Below are 16,764 nucleotides of genomic sequence, written 5' to 3'. Positions count from 1 at the left end.
AATATTATACGTAAATAATCAAATCTGTATAAAAAAAGGGAAGTTTGGAAAAAAATCCAAAATGGAGCAGCTTAGAAAACGTTCAGAACTGAGTTGGAAAAGTCATGGCGCTAATCCGTTGAAAAGGCGGATGCTTTTTGGGGGGCCTATAGGGGGCGCTCTAGGGTAAGGCCGCCATGTTTGGGTAGTGGGACACTTGGGAGCAGCAATTCATGTGTTTATAGATATAAAAAGGAAGTCTTTTATATGCTAATTCCCTTAAATAAACTTGGATTTGTTAAGCGAGGACGATTGCATACACATTTTTCCCATAGAAAAATAGATATTGTATAAATACAAGAATGCAGAGATTCGGTAGCATTGACAGTGACAAGGCGGGCGTCCAATCCAAAAAGAGTGGTCGTCGTTAATTGGTGTCAGAGGGAGCCAATGACTTGAAAACAAAACAAAAAAAAACGGACAAAAAAAATACAAAACACTGACAAACGACGTCACTCGGAGGAGTCAAAGTGGCCAGAACTGTGGTGTCAAATTTTGGAATGGAAACGGAGGGTTGGTATGATAACTCAAGTGATGATGCAAAATGACACAATATTTTCTGGTCATTTGCGGGGACAAGTGAACTGTGTTGGCCAAATTGTTACACTTCCCGTGGCTCGCCTAAAAATGGAAAAGATTCAAGTTTTTTTTTCCAAAATATGCTTTTAAAGATGCTATGAAATATTATAGCCAGTCAATTTATAAATGGTTATATTTTGGAGACCAAAGCAAAAGTGTGTCAGAAAATATTGGATTATGAAATGAGATCCTAATTAATCTAAAAATAGATTTGATGGTCAATTCTGGTTGTGATGTCATAACCAGAATTGCAAAAAAAAATTCTCATTGCATTTTTTGACCCACTTGACTTGCGGGGGTGCTGGAGCCTATCCCAGCTGACTTTGGGCTAGAGGCAGGGGGCACCCTGAATTGGTGGTCAGCCAATCACAGGGCAGGATGAGGAAAAACAACCAATCACTCCTTCCTAGGGCCAATTTAGAGTGTCCAATCAGCTTACAATGCATGTCTTTGAAATGTGGGAGGAAACCAGGGTGCCCGGAGAAAACCCACGCAAGCCTGGGGAGAACATATATAGGGGAGAACATATATAAGTGGACTGACCTGGATTTGAACCCAAATCCCCCCAATTTCAGTGCCAAATTAATTTTCTACTTCTAAAATGACATCGAGTTCAGTAATTTCATTTTTTTAGGGATGCGGTCACCATTTACTACTTCATAGCACCTTTATTTTGGTGGTTCAATATCAAGGCCAGGTGACAACTTTCCAAAAGCACGTTTTTTTGCGGCGAGTGGCAGGAAGTGTGACGGGAATTGTACCTGCTTCAGTCCGTTTTAGGTGTCCGTGATCCCTACGACAGGAACTCTTTCTCCAGCTCGTAGACGGTGGGCCTTCCCGGCGAGCTCTGGATGCGGCACAGCGGCACGGTGCAGTCTCGGTTCTGTCCCTCGGCGTCCATGTCTAGCAGCGAGCAGGCCTGCGCCGCCTTCTCGCCCGAGTAGCGGCCTAGCGAGTAGCTCTTGCCCAAGTGGGCCACCAGGCCTCGGGCGTGAGGCTTGGCCCAGAAGGAGACGGGTCGCGCCGTCTCTCTGGCGCTGCTTTTCTTGGGAGTGGCGGGGGGCGGTAAGCTGGGAAGGCCATTGGCTGCCGGGAAAAAGAAATGACATTAATTCCTTTAAAAAAAATAAATTAGTACCATATACTTAAAAAAGGGGGTGGCTAAATAAAGGCAACTTCATTGTAGCGGGTTGATTGATAAGTTTTAGCTTGAAGTCATCGGGAAATAAAATTAAATGCTTTAAATGTATATTTAGGCGAGATATTAGAGGGGAAAAGGTTGAAAACACACTGGAAAAAAATCTGTTGGACTTTACTGGACCAAATGGAACTACTATGAGATATTTACTTCAATTAGCATGCAACTTATTAGCATAAATAAAAGTAGTATAGTAGTAAAGTAGCAATCGGGAGTGACCCAAATAACATTCTGGGGGGAGTGGCCCCACCCACCTTCAGCCCCAAAAAACTCAACCTTCAACAAATAGGGAATCAGGCCAATAGAAAAGTAGGAGCCACCTAGACCCAAACCCTATGGTGACAGTTGCTAGGATCCAGACCAGCAACCGTAAAAGCAAAAACGTGAGGAATCTGAGAGAGAAGTGCACACTAAAAAATGTTTCAAAATAAGAGAGTCCAGGCAGGGATGGGCGGAGCAATGTGGAACGGGCGCAGTGCAACTTCCAACCAAATAGATTAAAACATTTTAAAAAACCTAATAATGTTGTCACGCCACCTATTCAATTTAAAAAATGAATATTACACAACTAATTCGCTGTATTTTGGAAAAAAAAGACGATAACTTACCGTTGTGGTTGTTGTACTTTTTTCTGCGGAGGCGTGTCCCCATGTGATGATTGGCGACCTCCGCTGGTTGACTTTGGGTTGACGGTGGCGGGCTGGGCTTTTTTTCTACCGGACGAGGGGTCTCCACGGGATGAGTGACGGGTGGCGGTGGGTCGGGATGGGTGTGGCCACAGCGGGCCAACTCCGCCTCCGACTGGAGCAGGCACTTTGTGGACTTGCATTCGGCGATGGCCGACATGGAGACCAGGTTGGCGTGCGGGGCGGAGACGCGGCCCGGCGACGCCTCGTCCTTCCGGGAGCGCCCGCCGTTGGGCGGCGGCGAGGTGCTGCGGCGGAAGCGGGTGGCGCGCTGGAACAGACCCTCCTTCTTCTTCTTCTCTTCCCGCGGCGGCTCGCCCTCGTCCTGGGCGTTCTTGAGGGCGTCGCGGACGTCGTAGCCCAACGCCACGGAGGCCAGCAGCCAGCCGCAGCCGTACAGCACCGAATCCATCTTGCGGCGGGGCGACGCCCTCTTCAGGCTATTGGTGGGCGTGAGCTGCGGGGTGGTGGAGGCCGAAGAGGTGGAGGTGGTGGCGGCGGCGTCTTCCGGGCTTTCGGCCGGGGTCGCCGAGACGGGCGCCGGCCCTGCCGGAACCTCGGCGCCCACGCCCGGGGCGTTCTGCTGCTCGTCCCGCCAGAGAGGTAGATCCAGGTAGACCTGGTTGGGGAATTTGAGCTGCTTTGGTTTGGAGCTGCTGTCGGGAGACTCTGGAGGCAAGGAGTCGTCTCGGGCGCCCTCTCCTGGAAGGCAGTGATCATTGAAAATGAAGAAGAAGCGAGCAAATATTCCATCGTTTGAAAACTCGAAATGACGCTTAAATTCCGTGACCGGACGTTTGGTCGCCTACTTAGATATTAAACACTACTTAGATATTAAACACTACTTAGATATTAAACACTACTCAGATATTAAACTCTCTCTTCGATATTATCAAAATTATATTCATGAGAGAGAGTTTAATATCTAAGTAGTGTTTAATATCCAAGTAGTGTTTAATATCTAAGTAGTGTTTAATATCTAAGTAGTGTTTAATATCCAAGGAGTTTAATATCTAAGTACTGTTTAATATCTAAGTAGTGTTTAATATCCAAGGAGAGGTTAATATCTAAGTACTGTTTAATATCTAAGTAGTGTTTAATATCTAAGTACTGTTTAATATCTAAGTAGTGTTTAATATCTAAGTACTGTTAAAAACAGTATATATCTAAATATTAAACTCTCTCATGAATATAATTTTGAGAGCTGATTTCAACAGTAAACTCTATGTCACCATTTGACCGGCGACCAAAAGACTGGTGACCAAACATCCGAGCACCTCAAATTACAATGGTTGATTGGCAAATTGGAACGACGCCCACCTTGTTCGGCAAAGAGAGAGGCGAGCGGGACGGGGACAGGCTTCTGCGACTTGGCCAGACCGGTAGACCACGACGGGTTGCTGCCGTCGGAGAGCGGCCGTACCCTAAAGACAAAGCACGCGCTTTTCAAAACATTCTCCGAAAAGCCAAAAGGATTTGTCCAAAAACATACCTCTCCGCGGCAGTGGGCCTCTCCTTGCTTTGCACTGAACTGGGACCCCAAGTTCTCCCCTTCTTCTTGATGCCCCTCCTCACGTCATCAAATTCTTCCGGCCTTAAGGGGGGGTTACGCCCCCACGTGCGGTTGCTCTCATCCTGCGTGACTGTACACACACAAACAACAATTACAAACCACAATGATACAACAAACTTAAGTCCTAAAAGAACATATTTTTTTATTTTCTGATTATTTGAAGGTCCCCTTATCTTACATGATCAATTCCGTTAAGTATGTAGGGTATTTTTAAACAGCCATTTAAAAAAAAAGTGCATTTTTAGGCGGCCCATTTTTCAATCAGACACCAAAAACAAACTAAAAGTTCAAGTTACAATAAAAAAATGAAGAGCAAAGATGTTCAGATAACTATTGGTTGAAAAAAACATGTAAAATGTCAATAAGAAAGATTTTTTTTTTAAAAAGGACATTTTTTGGGCATCATTACCACTCAAATCCACGTTTTAGCGACATGCTAGTTGAGATAAAGAAATCACGGTAACGTCTTGCTGCCTTTTGGCGAACGGCGATCCATATTTGGCGGCGGCTAATCTAAGCTAGCCGTGCACGTTGAACGAAGCCCACGACCAACCGCGCAGTCAAGCGGAATTTGTTCCAGTTGTTGCAGAGCCATTGGTGCGTGACTAACAACATTAGCAAACAGTTCAAACTAGTGGCTTTGCCCGCTTTTGTTCCGATGCGCCTTGTCACCGCCAATGTTCCCCTCTTGCGTTTTCCCGTGTCATACGTGCAGGGTCGGATGTTGAATAGGAAAGGAAAAAAATAATAGTAATATGAAGAAAAAAAACTCACGTTGAATAGCTCGTAGGCGGGGTATAAGTGTGGGACTGCTGGGAGGGGAGGAGCTAGTGCTGTGAAGGCTCCGCCTCTTGTCCATGGAGGGTGAAGCTTGCACTGTGATTTTGTGCTGGAAATCTGCCAAAAAGAGAGAGATGGGAGATGATATAACAGACACTTGATACATTAATAACATTTGGCGTTGGGAAAAGAAAAAGTTGTCATCAGGAGTGAATGCATTTTGCGCAGATTCCATATAAAAATGTAAAAAATAATAATAATAATAACGGACAATTTAAATCAAACTGTTATTTTCATGCTTGGATGATTCACTCAGGTTTCTGAATTTATCAGTTTTTTAGTGCAGTTGAAGTAAATGTGGAAGATGGCGGCAATTTTGCACTGTTCCAAAATGGTTGCTTCAAATAATAATAATAATATTAGGAGACAATTTTTGGGATTTCCAGAGTTTACAGAGGCTGTTGAAAGTCCCAAATCTGGAAATTTTGGAGAATTCGGCAGCTTTGCTCTATACTTTGATCACAAGGGCACCCTTCAAACATCCCATAATATCGTGCCTGTAATTTGATGACCCCCAAGGCACAAACCTGAGGGCAAACTGATGCGGTTGCCATCCTTCAACTTGAGGCGGGATCTCTTGAATTTTCCCTTGCGCTTTTTGACGTTGGGTTTGTCTTTATTGAGCTGAAAGATGAGGATGTTGAGCTCCCGTTCCAGCACGTTGATCTCCCTCTCGGCCAGTTGTTGCTCGCGCCGCTTTAGCAGTTCCTCATGGGACTTTTGCTGGAGAGCGGCCCTCGTTAGCTCCTCTTCGCGGGAACGTAGCTCCTAGAAAAACAATGCAAAATGGACACCATCAATATGCAGGTCAATGAGTATACTACTTTGCCAATGAATGAATGACACTTTCTATTTTCCCTTGAATCAGGCCACGGGCGTAATGACCATAATACTCAGTGAACGATTGGCGGAAAGCAGCTTTACTGAAGCCATACTACCCAAAATGACCCACCAAGAGCAGATTACTCGCTGGACACTTACGGGAAATGTGCTGATGTGGCGGCTAATTCGCTTAATCACACTGAGCGATATGGGAACATGTCACTCAGAGTCGATCACGCAATGACAGGAAAATTCAACTGACTGGCCACCTAGTCCACCTCACATTTGAACATTCAAGCCAGTACTTTCTGCGCAGTTTGGATATCCGCCAGTATTTTGGATTCCTTTCAAAAACATGAAGACGAAGAAAGTCTAAATTGTCCATAGCAAAGTCCAGGGTCTATCTCGTCTCTGGGCTAGGCTAATGACCCACTTGACATAAAAAAATCTTCTTAAAGTAGTATTACTTCATAAAAAAATCTACTCATCGCCAAACATGATTGTTCCGTAGCCGCCATTACAGTCAGTCATCGTTTTCATTGACGTTAGTTTATAATAAAGTCAAGATTATGTTCTTAAAAGAAAGCAGCAAGGCCATTAAAGAGCCGGTCCTTTCCACTTTACCTTTTCTTTGGTCCTGAGCTCATCAAACATTTCCTGAATCTCCACACGCCAATCATCCTGCATGATATGAAAGGACTCCTGCGGCATGGTGGCCATCACGGCCTCCTCGATGGCCGACAGTTGTTCCAGTATGCAGGAGAAGGAGGGTCTAACATGCGGGTCTTGGTCCCAACACTCTGGGGAAAACAAATATATCACAAATTGACCGGAATTGTCTCAATTTTCACAACAACAACAAAAATACCTACCTTCCATAAGCCTGGCAAAGGGTTCAGGGCAGGTAGAGGGAATCGGTAAGGTTAATTTATTGACAGCCACGCCATAGGCGACGGCCAGGCCATCAATTCCCCGGTAAGGGACCTCCCCCGTCAACAGCTCCCACAGCAAGACGCCGTAACTGGGCAAAACGGACAATGGCGTCAAAGCATTGGTCATCGGTATCCTGGCGCCTGGATGTCTTACCTCCAGACATCGCTGCCTTTAGAAAACGTAGACGACTTGATGACTTCGGGGGCCATCCAGGAGTAGGTTCCCGCCGCGGACATTTTGGTGGTCTTGTGCCACTCGCGGGCCAGGCCGAAGTCCGTGATCTTCAACGTTTTCCTTCCGATGTCGTCGTTCTCGATGGTTTCCAGTAAGAGAACTGAATACAGAGACACAGAGGAAAGAGATTGGTGAGAAAAGAGCTAAAAAAAATGTAAAAACTCAATAAAATCTGGATTTCAGCGGACCAATCACCACAATGAGCCAAACTAAAAAAATACAAAAAACATTATTTCTTACATTATGTGAGTCTATTCAACAAAACCTCAATGTGTACCCTTTAAAAAAATTTAAAAATCTGGCTTTCAGTGGACCAATCACCACAATGAGCCACAAAAAAAAAACAAATTACACAAAACAATATTTCTTACAATATCTCAGGCTACTCAACAAAACTTCAACGTGTACCCTTCAGTGGACCAATCACCATAATGAGCCAAAATTTTTTTTTACAAAAACCAACATTTCTTACAATATGTCAGTCTACACAATAAAACCGTGCATTATTTTTCCCCTTAAGACAATTGAGAGGTATCCAATTTGGACAGGCGACTCGCATTTAAAAATATACCATTGGGAGGGCCATCCCTACTGCAAAGACGTCGTCAAATAACATCAAACAAATTCCTATTTTTGATCCAATATATCAAGCATAACAAAAAGCATTCTGCTGAAAGGTAAGTACTGCAAATGAAGGAAATGATAGTTGATATTCAATGTGGCCAAGAGCGTTTTGCAGGTCATTTGTAAGAGTCAAAGCCAAGACCTGACAGCACCACAATGCACCTTACCCGAGGCCCCAAAAAACAACAACGTTAAAACACATTAAAGTTAGAGGGAACCCTGGGAACTGGATACCCCGCCTCGCGTGAGAAGTACAGACAGACTAAAAGCTTGGCCAAAAGATACCAATATCTGTCCTTAGTAGTTTTAGTATTGTTTATGCTCAAAAACTAACATTTAGAAGTTTTACGGATAACGAGTTACTTTAACATTTGTTGCAAGGTTCCCCAAAAAAAAATTGCGAGAAAACGTGAAGCTTGTTTGACCCTCAAAAGTCTATTAAAAGCCAAAATTTAAATGGAAAGTGGCGATCCTTTACCATGCACCTCAAACAAAAGGAATTTCATTACAAAACAGGTTTCATGGAGCCTAATTCTTCTTTGAATGTTCTCATCGACTTGACAGCTGTTGTGGTTTCGGAATGACTTACGGTGGGTGGCTTGATTACACAATACCGAAAGAGAGAAGGGTCTTATGGACAATTGGACGGGATCAAAAAAATGACCTGATTTGGCCTACCGTGTTATTTTGGTCCCAGAACTTCCTCTAAATCAACATAGCTTATTCTACATAATTTATTTTTCTACATTAACGAATTTTTCGGACTATAAGTCGCACTGTTTTTCCATTAGTTTGGAGTTTAGGGAGAATTATGTGTATTTTATTTTGTCTTTTGGTTCTGACCTGTTATGCTAACAACTATTTAGCCTGTTGTCCTCTGTTTACTGTATCTATGTTCTTAGTTTTTGATGAAATAAAAACAATGGCACTCCCAAAAAATGTGACTTATATACATAGTGTGTTTTCTTTGGCTGGTGCGATTTTATAGTCTAAAAAAAATCAATCTGTGCAGTTTAGCGAATTCTGTGGAAGACAAATAATGAGCCGGCTAGAGTCCAAAAGTAGTGCAAAGTATCCCTCCCCATTGGCCATGTCACAGAGCAAAGTGTGTCAACGTCGCCTAGTTGCTATTAATACCACGGTGGGCCTCAAATGCCCCAAAAACCACCAAAACATTGACGGTAGAAACATTTGGACTGAATTGAGAGTCGTGTTAAAGTGACCAAAGTTAATGCCTGGTTGTTCCGGACATTATTTTGATGTATCCGAGCAACTGGAGATAAAAAAACGTAGAGTGAGGGAAAAGCAAACACCTGAGTTTCTCTCACGGCAGCCCATTTGCCGGCGGCCGTAAAACATTTTAGCCAGAAGAAAACAAAACAGAGCAAAGTTCAGCTGAGTGGTAGAGCAAATATAAGTTGCCCAAGAGACTTTACGTATGCTGAGAATGCACAAAAATGGCTTTTATTTACACTGTTAAAGTAGTCATTCTAGTGGTATCTAATGACAAATGTCCGTATGTCCTGTGTTATGAAAAGAAATATAATATTTTTAGGTTTTACGTTTTATCCAAGACATTTTTTTCGTGAATTTCATTCATAGACGTCAAAATAAAAGATTATCGTTTTATCTATTCTCTATTTTGAAATAAATAACCATATTGTGTTATGGCGTTTCGTTTTTGTCACAAATTTAATGTATGTCAAATTTATTTGCGATAAATTTGGGAGAAAATAGGGTTAATGTTGTCTTATACGGCTAGTTCAAACTAGTCTTTAGTTTGAAACTCTGTTTTTAGCGATAAATACAACGTATATGCAAGAAAATACTGTTAAAGTTGTCTTATACGGCTAGTTCAAACTAGTCTTTAGTTTGATACTTTGTTAAAAAAAGAAAATATAATACCATACAACGGTGAGTGCAACTGGAGATGGCTGTGCCCCCAAGGTGGACCCCACCCTCTGACCAACCCCCCTATTTAAATCCCCCTTCCAACATGGGATCTTCAGGTATAGCACACTTTTATGTTAAGAAAGATCACACACTGCAAATTCAAATTGTCTCCCACGCTTCTACTCCATTGCTTCTTTACCCCCTCCAGCTAAAATGGGGTACTTTTGGGACTAAAAACTGCCTTTTTGTGTGAAAGGCAACAGCCAACTTAAAGGAAAATATCTTGTTCGCATAATTGTCGTTGAACTAGGTGTTGCTGGACATTGACAAAAACAACGCAGTAAAATTGGACAGAATTTTGCCATTACGAATAGGTTTGACGCTCAAAATAAAGCCGAAGGTTGGGATTGGTCGCCCAAACATGCCCAATGTCCACTCTTTTCAAAACAGGACGCAACGTTTCTTGTATTCTTAGCGGCATAACATAAGCACTGACGTAACACAGAGGGGTTGAGGAGAGGGTGCCCTGTCAAAACTCAGACCACCGCTCGCTAACTTAACATGGCGCTATTTTGCTAGCTGTGCCAACACACTTAAGCTCGAGAGGGTTGGGGACTTCCTGTGGTAAGCAGAAACCGACCGGCCTGTGGGAAAGGGATCAGAACCGGGGTGGGTGTATAAACCAGTTTATCATGCTGGTTTGCGCTCGGTCTGGAACCCATACCACCTGAAAAAGCCAAGCCACCGGGCTAATTATAGCCTCGGTACCTTTGTGGTACAAAGGTATCCACGTTGGCCTAGCGGGGGTGACGTTTGGTGGTTTGTGAGGGCAGCCCATGTCAGCTGTAGGCCCTTTTTCCTCCTTTTCAGCCTGCACCACAACAATAGGTGCAGTCAGGGAGAGGTCGTAAAAGACAGAGTGAAAGCATCTCTACTCCTCCCTCCTCTACTCTTCTCTCTCTCCTCTGCTCCATCTATCTATTCTCTTGTCCCAGAAAAGACAGACAGTAACTGTGTCACCAGGGGAATTGTGGGAAAAGTTGCCCTTCAACACCTAGCAGGCCTTTCTCTAACTTTCCCACTGTGGCTTTGTTCGGGTTGCACGTACGCAGGTATTTATGGTGATCCCTCGAATATGGCGGTTAATGTGGACCAAACATGGCAGTGAGCATTGAAAAATGGCAAAGTAAGGTTAAGACTATAATAAATACCTCTATTTTTTAACTTTTTCATACATTACCTAGACCTAAACCTATACCTATACATATATATAACTTAAATAATTTTAAAAAGCACAATCAAGGCAAACTTTAAAACTAATATGATCATTGATTCTAAAACCACAAGATAATAAAATACAAAATAACTGATAATACATCAGGATATCAACAATTGTAGTAAAATGTCATTATCTTTTCAGATTCGTGTTTTAACACCAATTTCCCAAAATCTCCAGTAACTTTTGCGGATTACAAAAGGCAAAATATCCATTAAAATAATTCAGATATAACGCTTGAAAAGTAATGACGAAAGGCTAAATAAACATGCAATATATTTGATTCGAACATAGTCTTACAAATCGCATTACAAAACAAACTTTAACTAACTTAAGTTCCTCAAACATGAACTAAACAAACGTGACCATTCACTGCAAAAAGTCACTTTTGTTTCAAGTGAAAGTCAAAGCCTCCCACGTGTGATTATCTAACTAAGATATGCTATCATTTCCTGCCGAGTCATGTGTTACAGACTACAAACCAAATCACAGAAGTTTTTTTTTGACAGAACCAAACCCCATCAAGCAAACACGAGGAAAGACTCAAACAAATCAAGTCGTGAAAATCTTGAGTAAACATAGGTTAAGTTTCTCGGCACAGGTCCAAGTTTCAGTCTTTCATTTGTAATTAGAATAATCTAGTAGTACACATACATACCGGCCGGCCGGCACTCCTTGTTGACGACTGATAAGCATGCAAGCGTGGCTTAAGTCGGAAAACAAACGGAGTCAGAGCAAAACAAAAAAACTCACCCTGCAAGTCATGTTGCACCTGAGTCAACACACTTTGATGACAGATATATCTTAGATTAGATCGGATTTGGACAGTTGAATCTTGAGGAAAAATACCATTGGAAGAAAAAACATAAACATCTACTGTATTGTCTCGCATATTAGCTAAAAATAGCCTAAAAAAGGTTGAATTTGACAATTTCCCTCGTATAAGCCGCCCCTGATTCATAATTTCCTCCTCCATATTTAGTTTTTATAGTTAGCACCAATGTTTTATCATATTTTTTCATATATAGGTAACATTTGTAACCAAAAAAAATGATAACGGAATCAAAAGTTGGGGCTTATATGCGCACAAGAAATGCTATACTCTTTCTTCAGTAAATTTGGGCAAAATAACTTACTGTTTGTTGGTTATTTTCTGTTTTGCAGTAAGAAAACAAGGGATTTTTTTCACGTTTAAGCAATATACTTTATTTTTTTCTTGATTTTTAGTCATAGACGTCAAAATAAATGTTAAGCATTTAATCTTTCCTCTATTTTGAAATAAAATTAATGTCAAGTCTAATTTGTGCATTACTGCCAACAAATGGTCTTACAAAAACAGCTATACGTTGAAATATAACATTACTAAGATTCCACTGTAACTCCACGTGGATGTTGGTATTACAGGGGTGACGATACACGCTCAGTTTCTAGAAAAACGTCGTCAAATGATGTCTTTTGAAGACAAAAAACCTACTTGATAACGATGGCTTGTTGGCACATAAGCGAGCCGACTCTTTGGGAACATTGCGGATTCCAAAGAAACTTTGAAAGTCCTTGAAACGGAACCTGGGCCAAAAAAAGCAGACGGAGTGAAATAATCAAAAGGGGAGGGCAGGAATGGCAAGTAAGCCAATAAGGAGGCAGGCAGGCTAACTAACCCCCTCTAGTTGCTGGCAATAAAAGAGTACGGCTGCTCTCTGGGAGATTAAATATGAACGGAACAAAACAAAACCAGGGCTTTGGGAACCTCCGAGTCCTCGCCATTCTTCGGGCCGTAGTAGCCTAGCAACCGCTGCTTGACCAGTCCATTGTGCAGACGTATGTTAAGCTTTTATCCCTCATTAGCAACATTCCTCCCCGCGGGTTGGGATTTTACAGATTAGCTGGAAAAACACAAAAGGAGATTGGGCAAATCTCACTGACTTTCAACATATTACTTTACAGGCTAATCATTGATCAAATAGTCAGTTTATTTGGCGTGGAGATGGACTGGGAATCGGGGGTGGGCAATTTACAATGTTCAACCTGCTAGCCTAGCATGGATGTTAGATATCGGAATACCTGGAGAAAACCCACACAAGTCAGGGAGGGTTTATGGTGGGAAAAGTGCAGATTCTGAAACTAATGAAGCCATTTGCAATTGTATTTTTGTTGTAAAAAACGGGCTGTGTTTAATTGTATTGAAAGTACAATGCATGAAAAGATGTTAGTTTTTCATGGCCGACTGTCAGCCTTGCTGAAGTTTGCGGTGAAGTGGCAGGATAAACTCATTAACTTGCGCGTTAGCAGATCCGCGTCCACTCAAAGGGGGGGCTGGGATGGAGAGGGGTTTGTTTATATTCGCCAAACACTCGATTAGTCGCGGTTGTTTAAGTCTTTTCTGCCCCACCTGGCTTCCTTATTAAAGCAAAGGCAGAAAAAGCATTTTGGTTAAAAAGGTGAAATATAATTGGGAATCTGACTATTCATTTCAAATATGCTAAATACTTTTGTGGCTAATGTGAATTAAACTTACCTGGAATTCATCTTAACCCGAGGATCTACCGCATTTTCTCGCAAATACGCCATATTTGTCACTCAAAAAATTACTGAATGGGCTTATATGCGCACAAATTAGACTTGACATGTACAAAACTGCAAGTTGACATAAGACAAAACGCCATAAAGCAAAACAATACTGCCGATGCGGTCATTAAAAAAACGTATCTTCCATAAAACCTGAAAAAAACTTCATTAAACTAAACTATTATTTACTTTTAATTTTTTTTAAGTTCATAAAAATGTGAAAATCCACACTGAAACTTATAAGCAGAAGCCACTCTTGCTACTACACAATTTTTCAATGATTCCGGCCATGTTTGGTCTACATTAACCGCAATATTTGAGGGATTACTGCACATAAAGATATTTTCATAATTTGCTCTGGGCCAACTTCTTCCTGGCTTTCCTCATATGGACGAAACATGCATTTGTTTACATTTGTCTAATCACTGCTTGTATTTGAACAACATTTTAGAATGGCGAGTGGGTGGGGGCCTGGCTGGGGGGTCTAGGTAAGGTGTGCTTGACATAGTGTGTGTGCTAAGGGACGGGAAAGGGGGAGCAACCCAGCTGTGCAAACTTACTTCATTTCACATCCTCTCGAGGGCGCACAAACAAACACACACACAAAAACAGACACACACACACAGATTGAAAGTACAGCTCAACAAATGCCCTAAATGGAGAAAAGCAACATTTTATCCAAGTACCAAGGTTGACATCATTTTTTTTTACATGACTTTGGGTTTTAAAATGAGTTATTTGTCAAATCAATGTTCATTTATATGTGATGATATCATTTGACATCCATAGATAGACTTTTAGGAGAATTTGTGGGACTGGAATGGAATATAGAAGATAGTATTCTACTATTCTACTAAATAATATATACTTTTATCTTTATATCTACTACTGTAGTCCAGTTGCTTTATTTTTCACATTTTCTTCAACGGTGGAGTTGAAACCCATCAAGTTTTGGCTTAATTGTGAGGCAAAAATAAAAAAAACATTAATAAAATAGACAAGAAAAACTTGAAAATTGGGCAACTGGTATGCTAAAACACCCATGAAGTTGCATTCAGGATTATAATGGAACTATAGAAAGTACTCCTAATCCTAGTCTCCATTTTTGGGACCTTTCTATAAAGTCAAGTTCCAAATTTGATACATTCCCTGAATTTTTAGACATTTCCGGGATCGACTGTTATTGATAATGTAGGAAGGTTGTCTCTTACCGTTGCTGGACTTGAGATCCCGATGAATGACCACGGCCTCCTCGTGAAGATAGTGCATCCCTCTTGCAATCTGCACGGCCCAGTTGACCAGGATATGCGGTGGGATTCGCCTGCCGGTCAGGGCCCGGTTCAGCGTGCCCCCCCGGGCGTACTCCATCACCAAGCACAGGTTGGGCTCGTCCAAGCAGACGCCTTCCAGCTTGATGATATTGGGGTGCTGGAGCATGGAGAAGAGCTTGGCCTCCTGCTTGACGCTAGCCGCCGTGGCGGTAATGTCCTCGTCGGGATCCTGCCTGGCCGCCTTCACGGCCACCTCCTGGTCCTTCCACGTGCCGCGGTAGACTTTGCCGAAGCCCCCCACGCCGATGATCTCCTCCAGCACCAGCTCGACGAAGGGGATCTGGACGGGGGGTGCCGGAACTCGTTCCCGCGCGCTGGCCGCGGGCAGACGGTAAATCGCAGGCTGGTAGGTGACATAGTTGGAGGGGAAGATGCCCACCCGGTGGTTGATCTTGCCGGTCCACCAGCCTTCGTCGCCGGAGATGGCGGCGTCCTTGGACAGGACCTCCACCACGTCGCCGCGGCGAAGGCTGAGCTCGTCCTCGCCGCTCGCCTCGTAGTCGTACGCCGCCGTCCATAGAGATCGGGTCGGGCACAAGGGGGCCGAGTGAGCCCACGGGTGCGTGGGGGAATCTGTCCAGGAGGGATCCCGGATCCCTGCACCGACACCACCGCCATCGTCGCCGCCGCCCGGCCGCCCTTCACCGTTTGGGAAAGCGGCCTGCGAGACATCCATTTCTCGGTGGCCGTAATGGCACCATAGGGTGCGGGGGCGCAAGAGGCTCGACTAGAAAAGCAAAATGGGACTCGTGGTGGAGCTCCGCATGTTGTTGATTTAACTTGGTGAAAAGGAGGGGAATTCCCCCTGAGCCGGAGCTTTTTGACACCGACCAAAGTCCCACACGGAGCTGTAACTTAATCCGACGACACGCCACTCAATCGACACCCGATTAACTTCTTTAACTCTCACAAACTACCCCAGATCGGGTTAAACTTTAACCATCGAATGTAACAATATACAATCCCGAAGTTAAATATACTAGATGTCAAGTAAGGAATGCAAAATAAAAAAACGAGACCCACTTGTGTTTGATGCTAATGCTAAAGCTAGCTAGCACCGCTGAGGCTTCGCCACAGGTGTCGCGGGGAAGGAGGTGCACCTGCTTCGGGGAATAAAGATGCGATCGCCGATCGACGAGAACAACTCTCAAAGTCCAAGTTTAGTGTTGCAGGATCCGGCCATAACTCAGATTGGCGTGGGGGGCTTGATCCTTTCTGTGGGGGACCTTTCCAAGTAAATTCCACTGCATTCCATACACACGCGCGCGCGCAGCTAACGGGCTAGCTTGGTTAGCTTGGTCAGGATCGATACGGCAAGTGGTCCAAAGTTGCTCCTCTCTGTTTCGCAACTATACCGGCAAGTCCTGATCGGTAATCGGGCTGCGGGTGGGCTCTCAATATCCCATCAAACATCCTCGATGTCAAAGTAACGGAGGGGGGAATGTTGCAGTAAAGACCGGGGGTGGGTCAAAACAACCCCCCGTGGAAGACAGTGGCGAGTCGGAGATCGGAGCATGAAATGTGGGGGCGTCCCGGCGAATGGGAGAGTGACGCCGGTAGGCGGGGCTACTGCAGCGGGCACCATTTGATTGGCCGATTTCTAAACATGTGATCATATCGAACGCAAGGGGGAGGGTGACAAAAGCTGAGGAATGTGAGTGGGGAGCGCGCCGAATTTGGCCCAAAGATAGGAAGCGTAGAGCGTATAATCATGCACATTCTGGATGCAAATCAAATGCATGACTTTGACAATAAAGTGCAGACCCGAGACACAAAACAGACACCATGTGTAGTTATGTTTTCCCAACAAAATAACAAATATGGACCGCTATGCAAGCTAAGGAAGACAAAGAAAAGTGCACTCACCATAGTGTTGTATTATGAATTTATATATAAGTGCACCAGTTGTGAATGACAAATTATACTATTCAGTGCATATACTATGAGAGAAAACACAGTGGTACCTCTACTTACTAAATTATTTGGTTCTGGAAGAAGTTGTGCAACTTGATTTTTGCAACAACAAAAAAATAAATAACAAAAACATGCAAAAATATTGTTGTCGAAGGGCAAGTAAGAGAGGGGGCAAAAAAATGGAATTTGACCGAACATACAAGCAACTTAAAAATATTTTTTGGGCTCCTATGATGAATATTAAGTTGCTTTAAGCT

The 16,764-nt window shown here is 43.2% G+C and overlaps 1 protein-coding gene across 1 annotated transcript; it reads right to left on the bottom strand.

Annotated features, from left to right (window-relative positions):
* Window positions 1-1,243: 1,243 nt before the first annotated feature.
* Window positions 1,244-16,133, bottom strand: map3k21 (mitogen-activated protein kinase kinase kinase 21). Its single transcript, XM_077730264.1, has 10 exons — window positions 14,474-16,133; window positions 6,824-7,004; window positions 6,610-6,758; window positions 6,362-6,537; window positions 5,443-5,683; window positions 4,850-4,972; window positions 3,995-4,145; window positions 3,823-3,926; window positions 2,425-3,204; window positions 1,244-1,704 (listed from the first exon to the last, which is right to left on the bottom strand). Exons 1-10 carry the CDS (start codon window positions 15,267-15,269, stop codon window positions 1,412-1,414), a joined length of 2,994 nt encoding a protein of 997 aa, XP_077586390.1. The 5' UTR covers window positions 15,270-16,133; the 3' UTR covers window positions 1,244-1,411.
* Window positions 16,134-16,764: the final 631 nt, after the last annotated feature.

This window comes from Stigmatopora nigra, chromosome 12 (assembly GCF_051989575.1).
Source record: "Stigmatopora nigra isolate UIUO_SnigA chromosome 12, RoL_Snig_1.1, whole genome shotgun sequence".
Classification (NCBI taxonomy): Eukaryota; Metazoa; Chordata; class Actinopteri; order Syngnathiformes; family Syngnathidae; genus Stigmatopora; species Stigmatopora nigra.
Note: the sequence above shows the minus strand (reverse complement) of the source record. Positions and strands in the feature narration are given on the sequence as shown.

What these genes read in the sequence shown, in the direction of transcription:
- map3k21 (XM_077730264.1), bottom strand. Translation starts at nt 15,269, where the DNA reads ATGGATGTCTCGCAGGCCGCTTTCCCAAACGGTGAAGGGCGGCCGGGC. An exon ending in AGCTCAGGACCAAAGAAAAG is followed by an intron (nt 5,684 to 6,361) that starts GTAAAGTGGAAA and finishes TTGTTTTTCTAG; the next exon opens with GAGCTACGTTCCCGCGAAGA. An exon ending in CTCTCTCTTTGCCGAACAAG is followed by an intron (nt 3,205 to 3,822) that starts GTGGGCGTCGTT and finishes ACTGCCTTCCAG; the next exon opens with GAGAGGGCGCCCGAGACGAC.